At 44.6% G+C, this 12828-nt stretch overlaps 1 protein-coding gene across 1 annotated transcript; it reads left to right on the forward strand.

The window, feature by feature from the left end:
- Positions 1–4733: 4733 nt before the first annotated feature.
- On the forward strand, positions 4734–7859 carry LOC308303677 (zinc finger CCCH domain-containing protein 7A-like; the record flags this gene model as incomplete). Its single annotated transcript, XM_080748134.1, has 2 exons — positions 4734–6579; positions 6817–7859. The coding sequence occupies 2 exons, from the start codon at positions 4734–4736 to the stop codon at positions 7857–7859; spliced, it is 2889 nt and encodes a 962-aa protein (XP_080604260.1).
- Between the last annotated feature and the right edge of the window lie 4969 nt (positions 7860–12828).

Here is a 12828-nt window from a genome sequence, read left to right on the forward strand (position 1 = left end):
TCTCTACTTTTATCCCTCAACACCAAAAGTCTTCGCTGAAAATATGGCCATACTGGTAGAGCGTATAAATCTGCTATTTTCGCAGAATGTTTGTGCCAGATTAGGGACAGGGTTCATGTGGTATGATCTACCGTATACTTCATTGTACGACAGAGTATTAATGAGGCAGCATTGGCCTCCTCCCGCCCTTCTGTTCCATGCACGCACGGCAGTTGGCACCGCAGCCCCCAAAAGCAAGGCTCTGTGACACAATACTGGGAACGTTGCCAAAGCATCTGTAACACAGGAAGAAAATCCAAATGGGAGACCATTGTAATTAGTCCAATAAATGTTTTAATGTGAATGTATTGGAAACAAAGCGGCGCTTATTGCGGCGCGCATGGCTTTTATTGTGAGACCTTGTAAGCGGATGATGTCTTCTGCGCGGAGTCAAAGGGCTCTCTTATTCTGTAGCAATGAAAACATTTAAAAGGATGCCTTACACCAACAAAACCTGTATTCTGCCACTGAGGAAGCAGGAACGTCTAACTGCTTCCCTGTCTACAAATACGAGGATGTAATAAAAAAAAATGCATAAATGGATTTTGCCTTAATTCGAGTCAGTTTTTTTATGATCACTCTATAGCCCTGGCCCCTGATAAAAGAAATTGTTGTTATCGGGGGGAAACCTATTTGTCATTTAAAAAATTAGCTGATCTAAGCACACAATGCCTCGCACCGGCATTGTGCTTGTAGATCTGCTATTTTCACTACTTATATCTTGTATGATGAAGCAGGGCTTTACGAAAAAACATACACATTTAACACTTTGAGATATGAGGTTTCTGCCCGACAGTGACGATATGAGAATGTATGTAAAGGCAGATACCACTTTTAAGAAGCATGCTGGTTTAATTTGTTTTAATTAGGTGCTTTGTATCATGGATGCTTGCTTGTAATATTATGTTAAAAGTGCAATGCACTGCAGAGCTACTGAAATTGTTATGAGTTTAATACAGTAAAGTAGGCTGCCATGCTCATTACTGAATAGGCGGCTAGGGTAGTTAGAAGATATATCGTATACATGCCTGGAACAACCTTTTGGAACCTGCCTAGGCGCACACACGCAGATGCACATGCTCACACACACGCTCACGCACACGCACACGCACACGCACACGCACACACACACACACACACACACACACACACACACACACACACACACACACACACGCACTCCAGACTGCCCAGCTTTAATGGGCCGGGGCTTGCAGTCAAGGCCCCTCGATAGATGTGGCTTTCTAGAGGGTGTTGGGGGGGCTGGAGGGGCAGAGAGGGGGTCAGGCACGTTCACCACTGGGTGTCGGCCAACCAAATTGCTGCCACATGAATGGCTTGTGCACTTGTGATTAGGAAAATAGGAGGGATAGGAAGGTGGAAGAGGGTTACCCAGGGGCGTCACAAGGGGGGAAAAGTGGGACTGCGTTACTAGGGCCCAAGGTGGAGGTGCCAGCTATTGAAAAATTGCAGACATACAAGCTCACAGTGCCACGCTGCGAGCTCATAGATCTGCTATTTTTGAAAAGTCATGAAAATGTGTGCAAATCTTTGAATATAGGCTATGTATTTTTTAAGCGAACATTTTGTAACTCAAATTTTGGTTCTTGGGGATCCCTGGAACTAAATATTTTGAGAAGGATTTGAAATATATATATTTCTTTTCAAAAATACTAGATCTACAAGCTCACAGCGCGGCACTCGGAGTCGGTGCCGCACTGTGAGCTTGTATACCTGCTATTTTTGAATAGTTAAAACACAAAATAATGCGTAATAATATGTTCCCAGTCTAAATGGGTTAAACCCCCTCCCCCTATGAAGAACATTCATGTGGGGACCGCAGTGAATCCTTGTACCCAGGGCCCAGAATTTGGTGCGACACCCCTGGGTGGAAGAGGGTTACCATGGTTTCAAAGAGATCCGGATAGGTAGGCACACCAACCAGAGGGGTAAACAGAACGTAAACACCGGCATCTGTATTAGGGCAACTGACTGTTGAGTGATGTGAGAGGGCCATTCGCGTTCATCCATCGTGGTCGCCATATGGAAAAGCCAGTCAAAGAGGTCCCATCAGCCTCTAATTTTCTATGACTGTGTCCTGTGCTGGTTAATTAACCCACAAGTTAGCCGGTCAGACTCAACAGTTTTGTCTTTGCTTCCTTCCCTCCGGCAGGCAGTATATTTAGCCGTCTGGTGTGGAGTGGCGGGGCGGTTGTTTAGAGGTGACATGGCTGCCGCTCGTGGCCTGCTTGGTCACAGGCTGTCGCGGCTGTAAAAATGTTTGTGAAGTGAAAAACCCCAAAAGCTGTGGTCCCGTGCCAAAAAAAGGGTCTTCACTCACACTCTGAGCATAATGACAGAGCAACAGACGTTCGTCGGCAGCACTCAGCAAAGCTCCCATGGACGGCAGTGAGGCCCCAAAACTATGGGCTGTGAAGTCCCCTGGTCGCTGTGCTGTGAAGGCCGCTGGTTCTATCGCAGTCATTCTTCAAATTCTTCAAAATGAGTGACAAAAAGGAGTAAACAAACATTTTTTATCATGCCCATCCGATGCCTAAGACTTGTTAAGCATACCCAGACTGCAATTAGCCTGGAATCTTAATTTGCCTGCAACGTTAATTAATCCATATAACTTGCACAACAGTCTCGTAAAGACCCATGCTGGTATAGCTGCGATACATTATGGAGAATGTGCAATGGAAATGCTTAGGCCCACTCTTCCAACCACTCAGGAGCATTTAGTAAGCAAAATGGCCTTTTTCAACACCACATTCTGTCGCCCACCACTTCTTCCAAGCAGGCGGTCCAGAATGAGGCACATTGGAAACCGTTCTGATTTTATCCATGTTGCCTCGCACCCAGCATAACGTGGCAAGCATTACACGATGAGGGACTAATGATATATTTTCCCAGCTGGAACGTGGGAATCGCACCGCGGACCCAGAGCAGTGTCGAGTCTCAGTAAATTAGTGCGTGCTGCTAAGTGAAAAGTGAACCGCTTGCCAGAGCTGTGTTGGCTCAGGACCCAGGGGGAACCCGCGATACCACATCATGACGGGAGATACAGAACCTATGGGGAGAGGAAGCTCTATGCCAGCAAGATACTTTCAGAAACCCAGACTTCACCCCTCTGACTGCTCGGAAATATCCATTTTAATAAGGGGGAAAAGTGGATTTGGCCAGACAACTTCTATCTTCGCATGGAAACTCATCTGTCCCGGTGTGAGGCGACACCCTCTGTGACTTTTAACCAGAGCTTTGAGCACGGCAGAAAGCTGCCACTGGCCATGACAGAATGTGTCAGCAACTTTTGGGAGGTTTCTCTGAGAAGGGATTATCTTAATTGTCATGATACGCACAATTACGGTGTGTGTATACTGTATACTGTATAGGCCTAGGTGTGTATACTCTATATATTCACACACACACACACACACACACACACACACACACGCACACACACACACACACACACACGCACACACGCACGCACGCACGCACGCACACGCACACACACACACACACACACACACACACACACACACACACACACAACATAAAGTATGAGTTGCGTGTCTGTCTGTCTGTCTGTCTGTCTGTCTGTCTGTCTGTCTGTCTGTCTGTCTGTCTGTCTGTGTGTGGCTGGACGCAGATAGGGCCAGCTGATTTTCTGCTTCGTCGCTAATTAGTATGAAAACCTCCAGCTCATGTCTGTGTGTCTGTCACTCTTCTGACATCACAAACCTCATCCCAGCTCAGCAGAAGGATGTAGCTGACCTGTTCTGACATGACAATGACACATTTTGTCCAACTTAAACAACCAACCACAACGTGAGTCACACTGATGTCATCAATATTAACTAATTTACTGCCCAACCCGAAGATCCTGAGAAAAGGACGTTGGTCCTCTCTGCCAGGCCTGAGGAACCCGATAATTTAATATACTTTAATCGATATAAAACAATCCAAAACCAGATCGCAGTTCAGGCTGCTCAGCTTTTCCCAGTGTGTTTACTTCCTGATTCGGCCGGTAAACCGGAACCGGAAGCCGTAACCCGGAATCGGAAGAAGCCGGTTGTAGTTCGGCTGTAGTTCTTTCGTTTATTTACATTCTAAGCACTGCTGAGAGTAGCTGGAGAACGGTGAATCGGATTCACATGAGTTTTTTTGTGTTCGCGAACGACGTACAGCGTGTACACGCGCCGCGCAGTCTTGCAGTCAACTATATACCGTAATTGCCAGACTATGCCGTTGACTTTTTTCCCATGCTTTGAACCCTGCGGCTTATACAACGATGTGGCTAATCTATAGATTTTTACGGCCACCAGGGGCACTCTAGCACGAAGCGCAAGAGACACCTGTGGCTTATATTCAAGTGCGTCCTGTATATACACACATTTGTTTTTCGTTCTAAATTTAGCTGGTGCGGCTTATATTCAGGTACGGCTTATAGTCCAGCAATTACGGTAAGTCGATTTTGATTTATGGCAGAGACTGTGTTAAGCCCATATCTGGGAATGCCCTTATATGGACATGTAATTATGACTTATGCTAATATGACATCACTGCAGGGAAGGGTTGCCTGGGTTACAGCCAGGGTATTTAAACCACTCCCTAATCAAGCACAGGTGTTTCTTATAAAAGGAGGCAAACGGTTTTTCAACTGTGCAGAGGAGAGATATCATCACGTGAACATGTCTGGAGCGTGTCAGGACAGATGGAGTCGTTGGCATGAGATTCAGAAAGGACTACAGTTCATTCAATCAACCCTGCCTTTTCCTGGAACTCAAGAGCAGTATGAGGTGTTCACTGAGGACCTTGTATGGAATCTTTTTGGAGAAGGAAACGATGTGTTTAATGAAGGGGAATGGACAAAATCCATTGAAATGTACACTGAGGCCTTGAGTATCGCAGAATATGCAGATTCTGAAGAGATCGCTGTTCCATCAGGACTACTAGAAAAGTTGTATGCGAATCGTGCTGCAGCATACTTGAATATTGTGCCTGGGATCTATGACCAGGCATTAGAAGACTGTGAAAAGGCACTTCAGTTGAATGAAGGAAACTACAAAGCATTGTACAGAAAGGCAAAGTCCTTGAAGGCACTGTGGAGACATCAAGAGGCCTATGAGGCTGTTGCCAAGTGTTCTCTAGGAGTGCCTCAGGATCCCAATGTCATACAATTGACTCAGGACCTTGCCAAATTGCTGGGATTGAAAATTCGTAAAGCTTATGTTAGGAGTAAGCCAGCCTTGAATGTCTTGAATGATTCAAGTAATTCAGAAACATCAAGGTCATCTCCTGGGTCTGCTTCTGTGGATGATATAGAAATAGAAGTTTCTAGGTTGTCTCAGGAAAGTGGGATTTTACTACCGATCCAAGCTCCAGTAACAGTGAACTCACCTTCGAATGACAAAGTGGTGGATGAACTTCCTCCCAGCAATATCTCTTCTGTACCTCCAAATGCGGCCTGCAACTTCAATGGGCCTAGAGCAAGGACATCCTACCCTATGCCTGAATCCCATCAAGATTTTGAAGCTGATATCATTGGTGATGACCTTGATGATCTACTAGACCTAGCAGGCCCCCCAGAATCTGCCATGGACATACCCACAATGAAGGGGCCTATTCCTTTGCCAACCAGTATTGCCTCAGGCAATTCCATGCCAAGTCCATTCTACACGTCTTCTCATATGAACCAATTTCTCAACATGACGCAGCCATTTACTGTTAATCTGCCTCCTCCATATCACAAGTCTGGGACAAGTGTATATTTAGGTGCAGACACGTTGGACTCATTCACCTCACCCATGGATTCATTGGATAGGCTTTCCATATCAGAGTATCCAAGAGAAAATGGTCAGCATTCCTTCATTACACCGGTCAACAACCATATCCATGATAGCCCCATGGGAATGGCTGTAGGTATGCCCAATAACTCAGCCCTTCCTCCAGCTGTGGATTTGGCAAAAAATCCTTTAGCAGAAACTCATCAATTCAGACAAGCATGTTCACAATGCTTTGTCAAATCTGGGACTGGGATGTTAGACTACAAACTAAATACTGAAGAGCACAAATGCAAGAAGGATGCTTTACTTGGTAGAATCAAAGATCTACCAGACAAGTCTTGGAAGCTAATCCGACCCAGACCAACGAGAAACCATTATATTGGACCCTATTACCTGTGCAAGGAAGTGTCCATTGGACAAGAGTGCCTATATCCTGGCCGCTGCACATTTGCATATTGCCAGGAGGAGATTGATGTTTGGACCCTGGAGCGAAAAGGATTTCTCTACAGGGATTTGCTGTTTGATCCCTTTGGGCCCAGTGCCAAGTTGACCGTCCCCAAGGTCCTACAGGAACACCGTGGGATATTCATGTTTCTCTGCAGAGTGTGTTTTGATCACAAGCCCAGAATAATCAGCAAGCCCAACAAGGCCAACCCCACTGTTTGCTCTCATCCAGTGACGAAGCATGACTTTGAAGATAATAAGTGCCTGGTCCACATTTTAGAGGAAACCACAGTGCGAGGGAGAGCGAGTGCATTTTCCGGCAGCGGCAGAAGCCACGGCACCGCGGCAACTGCCGGACCGGTACCTAACCTTAACCCTAACCTCAGCAAAACTATGCCTAAACCTAACCTTAACCCTAACCTCAGTAAAACTATGCCTAAACCTAACCTTAACCCTAATCCTAACCTTAGTAAACCTATGCCTAAACCTAACCCCAACACTAACCACTGTTGGACTAATGGGACGTCTGACTCCGACTGCACAGTGCGTTACTCTAAAATTAGACCCTTGCATCCACAGCGCCAGCTGGACCTTTGTCGTCACGAGGCGCGCTTTGGCTGTGTGAGAGAAGATGATTGTTTCTATGCCCACAGCCTGATTGAGTTGAAGGTCTGGATGATGCAACGGGACATGGGCATCACTTTTGAAAATATTGTACAAGAAGCACGGAGGTTTTTGAGTACAAATACCTTGCCAGGAGGCAAGAGTAAGTTTGGACCGACGCATCTGAAAATGATGTTTGTTTGTGGACTGTGTTGGAGCAATGGCCTACTCTCTGAAGCAGACAAGAGCAAGAAGTATTGTACAGCCAAGGCAAGACACACGTGGTCAAAAGACAGACGAGTGGTGCTCGTTAGCTCTATTGAGCGCAAAAAGTGGACAACTGTGAGACCACTTCCAACCAAAAAGCCTGTCCCCTTCCAATTTGAGATTTGCATGAATTTGACTGCAGGAAAGAAGTGCGCATACAGTGGGAACTGCTGCTTTGCTCATAGTGCAGAGGAAAGAGACCTTTGGAACTACATGAAGGATAACAGCATTCCAGATTTCGACCAGCTTTATGAGCAGTGGCTACAGTCTCAGAAGCCAAGCTGGAGTGAGGAGACCTCCAATAAGTCTGTTAGGGAGAATGGCAAGCAGATTCTCATGCCCACAGACTACAGTGACGAAGTGGCTGGTAATCACTGTTGGCTGTGTGGTAAAAACTGCAACAGTGACAAGCAGTGGCAGCAGCACATCACTTCAGAAAAACACAAAGACAAAGTGTTCAACTCTGAAGATGACCAGAACTGCTGGCAATATCGTTTTCCCACAGGCACTTTCAGAGTTTGTGAAAGATACCTCAAAAGCACCTGCACGGAGGACAACTTGTGTAAACTGGCACATGGGAACCAGGAACTTAAAGAGTGGATAGAGCGCAGGGAATTCCTTTTGATGAAATTGGCCAAAGCTAGAAAAGACCAGCTTTTAGCACCAAATGATAATGACTTTGGTAAATACAGTTTTCTGCTTAAAGACATTAAGTAATGATGGGAAGTTGATATATTCATGTTCACGGGTAGACTATGTTGCAGTGTAAGGCACAAACTGCTGAATTGTGTGAACTGATCACACAATTAATTAAAAGGAGGGCAGTTGGGTCAGTCCCTATAAAATGTTCAGGTACTTTGATCAAAGTCAAAGGCACATCACTGTCTTGTTAGCAGAAGTCATGGGGCATTTCAATTGGTTCAGGATTACCCTAGAATTTGCTATGCATCTTTCAGTAGACTGTCTGAAAATGGCACGAAGAAATACTGATCAGACTGATCTAGTATTTACAGCTGATCTGTAATATCGTGTTAATTTGAATGAGGCCTATAAGTTGAGGACTTTATTTCACCCAGTAAAGAATTTTTAAAAATTGAATACTTTTAGTTGAAGGTTAAGATGTTCCCATTTATTTGATAGTGTTACAAATGTAAAGAGCACCAAAACCAAATAAAGATTTGTTTAACTAAAAAAAAAAGAAAAGGAAAAACAAAATGTAAGAGCCATTTGAGCCATTATGTTACTTGATGATGTCACTGAAGTGAAGGGCATGGTCACACCCAAATTGCCTAGGTATTTAACCACTCTGTAATCAGCCTCAGGTGTTGCCAGTGCCAGAGGCAGAGGCAAACAGTTTGTGACTGTGTTCAGGAGCTGTGGTCTGTATAGTGTCGTTGACTGTTCATTTATGTACTGTACTTATTTATATGTCAAGTAGTGTTATAGTTCTCGAGTTTATCTGGTCTCGATCTTGACTTGGTTTCGACCCCCGTTGGTCTCGGTCTCGACTTGGACTCGACCCCCTCCTGCACTCTGTCTTGACTCGGACTCTCCCCCACTAGGACTTGGTCTTGACTTGGACTCGCTTTAGGTGGACTCGCTTTAGGTGGACTCGACTGCAACACTAATGTCAAGAATCCTACTAGAAGCTTGGCCACCCGATCTAGTCGGCAACCTGGCCAACTCGGGAACGATATAAATAGGGAATGAATGCCCTGCCCTTTAACCCATTCAGGCCGGGAACACATTTTGCTGTTTGGGAGGGGCTTACAGTACATGTACAGTATGTAGCAACTTGTTTTGTAGGCTAATTTCTGATTTAGCCCTATTCTATAGGTTAGGCCTAAATGGGCAAACCCCATTATACCTGTTGTCATAGGACCCGTTTTGACCATCTGTTTGCTTGTGTACATTTATGCCCACATATGGAGATATCTGTCTGTCTGCGTCCATTTTATGCTCATATATGGAGATCCCTGTATTTGCCTGACGGGTGGCCGAGCATCTAGTCAAGGACCGGCCGACTCGGGAACGATGTAAATAGGGAATGAATGCCCCACCCTTCAATGCAAACCCCATTATACCTGTTGTCATACGACCTGTTTTGACCATTGCTTGTGTCCATTTATGCCCATATATGGAGATATATGTCTGTCTGCGTCCATGTTATGCCCATATATGGAGATCTCTGTATCTGTCTTCTGTGTCCCTTTTTATGCCCATATATGGAGATCTCTGCCCTTCCGGCGGCCAAGCGTCTAGTCGGGTGCCGGCCTACTCGGGAACGATGTAAATAATGCAAACCCCATTATACCTGTTGTCATAGGACCAGTTTTGACCATCTGTTTGCCTGTATCCATGTATGCCCATATATGGAGATATCATGCCCATATATGGAGATATCTGTCTGTCTGTGTCCATTTTACGCCCATATATGGAGATCTCTGCCCTTCGGGCAGCCAATCGTCTAGTCGGGGATCAGCCTACTCGGGAACAATGTAAATAGGAATGAATGCCCCACTCTTTAACGCAAACCCCATTTATCTGTTTGCCTGTGTCCATTTATGCCCATATATGCAGATATATTTCTGTCTGCGTCCATTTTATGCCCATATATGGATATCTTTGTATCTGTCTGTCTAAGGACCCTGCAATAATACGCAGCCTGCTTGCTTTGCCACCCATGGGGAATGATGCCCCTCCGGGCATCCATCAGCGCATACGGAGAATCCAAACCTTTCGCGCCGGTTCCGGAAAATCGCGTATTGGGTGGGGTCGAGGCCGGGCACTGCACTCCCTGCTGCGGTGTGGAACGCGCATGCCGAAATTGAAGCCGGTGTGAAGAACGGTACATGATGTCAGAGTCTTTTATTAAGTGATGTCACAATGAGTCAGCGCTTGCGCCGATTTCCTCTGGAACAGCCTAATGTCAACAATCAGCTCCGCATAAGGAGATTCCGAACGTTTTGCGCCATTTCTGCGCAATATGGTTCTCGAGATACGCAGATTACATACACACATGCAGACACGCACGCAGAGACTTCTCGCATTTATTGTAAAATAAGATTATGGAAAAAATCCTATATTATATTTTCTTATAGGATTATAATCCTATAAGAAAGAATCCAATAAGATGTGTTCCAAAATCCTAACAAGATTTTTTCTAATAGGATTTACCTTTATAGCATTATTATCCTATAAGAAATCCAATAGGAGCTAATTTTATCCTTCTGTTGCATTCCTTGGATTTCTTGACTATAATCCAATAGGATTCCTTGACTATTCTAGTCATATAATTAAATAGATATTTATTTTGGAATCTTATAGGATCCTTAGCTATTTTCTTAATAATATTCTACAGTATATTGATTATTCCCATTAGGATTCTGAAAGAAATTAAACGTTACTTTGTTATTTCAGTTTCAGTTAATTACAGATTTTGGGGTCCCCGGAGGATTAGCTTAGTGTGCAATATTGTTAACAGTTAAACAAACCAATATACTGTATAAGGGTAGTATCTGTACATTTCTAAAGAGACAATTTAAGGCTGTTTCACACATAGCTCAGATCTTTGCCTACCTTCTTAGCTATTTCCCCTGACGTTATTGTACTTGCATGATGTACAGTTTTACAAAACAACATTTTTCAGCAGAACCGCGAATCCAACCAATATGCCCATAAAAGGGGACAAGGACAGAGATACAGATCTCCATATATGGGCACATGCGTTTTACATCACACTGACACTCATGGACTACTGATGCCGTCAGTGTTCTCCATATATGGGCATAAAAGGGACAAGGACCGACAGATACTGACATACACGGACGCATGTCTGGGGTCTCACAGCACACGGTTGCTTCTACAGACAGTGATCTCCATATACGGGCCGATCCAACCAATATGCCCATACCTCCATATACATAGATCTCCATATACTGTATGGGTATCAGGGATCACTGACACCCTCTGGAATCCCTGATCATAACCTCAAGTTGAAAGTAGTCGCACCAGTCATGATTAGAAACCTGCAAGCAGGTCCCGCACTCTCAAGAATGTCATCAGAATGGTGGTAATGCAAATGATGAACAAAGTTATTGAGTGTGAGATTGCACAAAGGCAGGCACAAAGAGGAAGATCTTCCTCCCAAGAATACCTCACAAGAGGTGATGAGCTTCCCTTCACCTTCATTAGAGGACAGTTCCCTATCCACTCATTCTGGATAGTTCATTTTCATTTCCTTTCTTATTTGTATATACCTGTATATGTTGCAACATGACAATAAACCATGACATCTAACAACCATGCTATCTCATTTCCATCGACAACAACTGCCTTTACTGTATGCATAGGACACCAAACCAGAACTGGGACAGGCACATGACTGTGCTTGTAAGCATCACAGACAGCATTTTACATCTGGAGAGGAAGAAGTGGGGAGCCTTGGAGATGGGTACCGACAAACTGCCAAAAGTTAAAATCAGAGTTCCATTTCATCATCAACGTGTGGCCATACAGGGGCTGGCATTGGCAGCAATGGCATTCTTATCTTCCTGTCTTTACTGTGCTGTTCTGAACAGCAACAAGTTGAACACTGAACTTCTGAAGAACTACAACTAAAATATGTGAAGGTATTGATTTAATTGTGATTTGAGTTTGGATTTTGCATTAAAGAATACTAGAAGCTGAGCCGCCCTTCGGGCGGCCCAGCGTCTAGTCGGCGACCTGGCCAACTCGGAACAATGTAAATAGGGAATGAATGCCCCGCCCTTTAATGCAAACCCCATTATACCTGTTGTCATAGGACCCGTTTTGACCATCTGTTTGCCTGTGTCCATTTATGCCCATATATGGAGATATCTGTTATCTGTCTGTCTGTCAGCGTCCATTTTATGTCCATATATGGAGATCACTGCAGATATAGTTCTGGGTCCATTTTATGCCCATATATGCCCATATATGGAGATATCTGTCTATTTGCGTCCATTTCACGCCCATATATGGAGATCTCTGAATCTGTCTGTCTGTGTCCCTTTATGCCCGTATATGGAGATCTTTGTGATTCTGCGTAAATTTTATGCCCATATATGCCATTTGCGTCCATTTTATGCCCATTTATGGAGATCTCTGTATCCGTCTGTCTGTGTGTCTGTCTGTGTCCCTTTATGCCCGTATATGGAGATCTTTGTGATTCTGCGTAAATTTTATGCCCATATATGCCATTTGCGTCCATATAGTTCTGGGTCCATTTTATGCCCATATATGCCCATATATGGAGATATCTGTCTATTTGCGTCCATTTCACGCCCATATATGGAGATCTCTGAATCTGTCTGTCTGTGTCCCTTTATCCATTTTATGCCCATATATGGGGGCATTCATTTTATGCCCATATATGGAGAACGCGCGTGCCCGTGGGACGAACGGTTCTCATATGGGGGCATTCATTTTATGCCCATATATGGAGAACGCGCGTGCCCGTGGGACGAACGGTTCTCGAGATACGCGGATTACCTACATACATACACACTCACAGAGATTTTTTGTTGACTCATGTGGCGTACGTGATGTCAGAGCCTTTTATGAAGTGATGTCACAATGAGTCAGAGCTTTCGCCGATTTCCTCAGAAACAGCCTGATGTCAACAATCAACCCCGCATAAGGAGATTCCGAACGTTTCGCGCCG

The sequence above is a fragment of the Nannobrachium achirus genome (assembly GCF_963921795.1).
Source record: "Nannobrachium achirus genome assembly, chromosome: 2".
NCBI classification, from domain to species: domain Eukaryota; kingdom Metazoa; phylum Chordata; class Actinopteri; order Myctophiformes; family Myctophidae; genus Nannobrachium; species Nannobrachium achirus.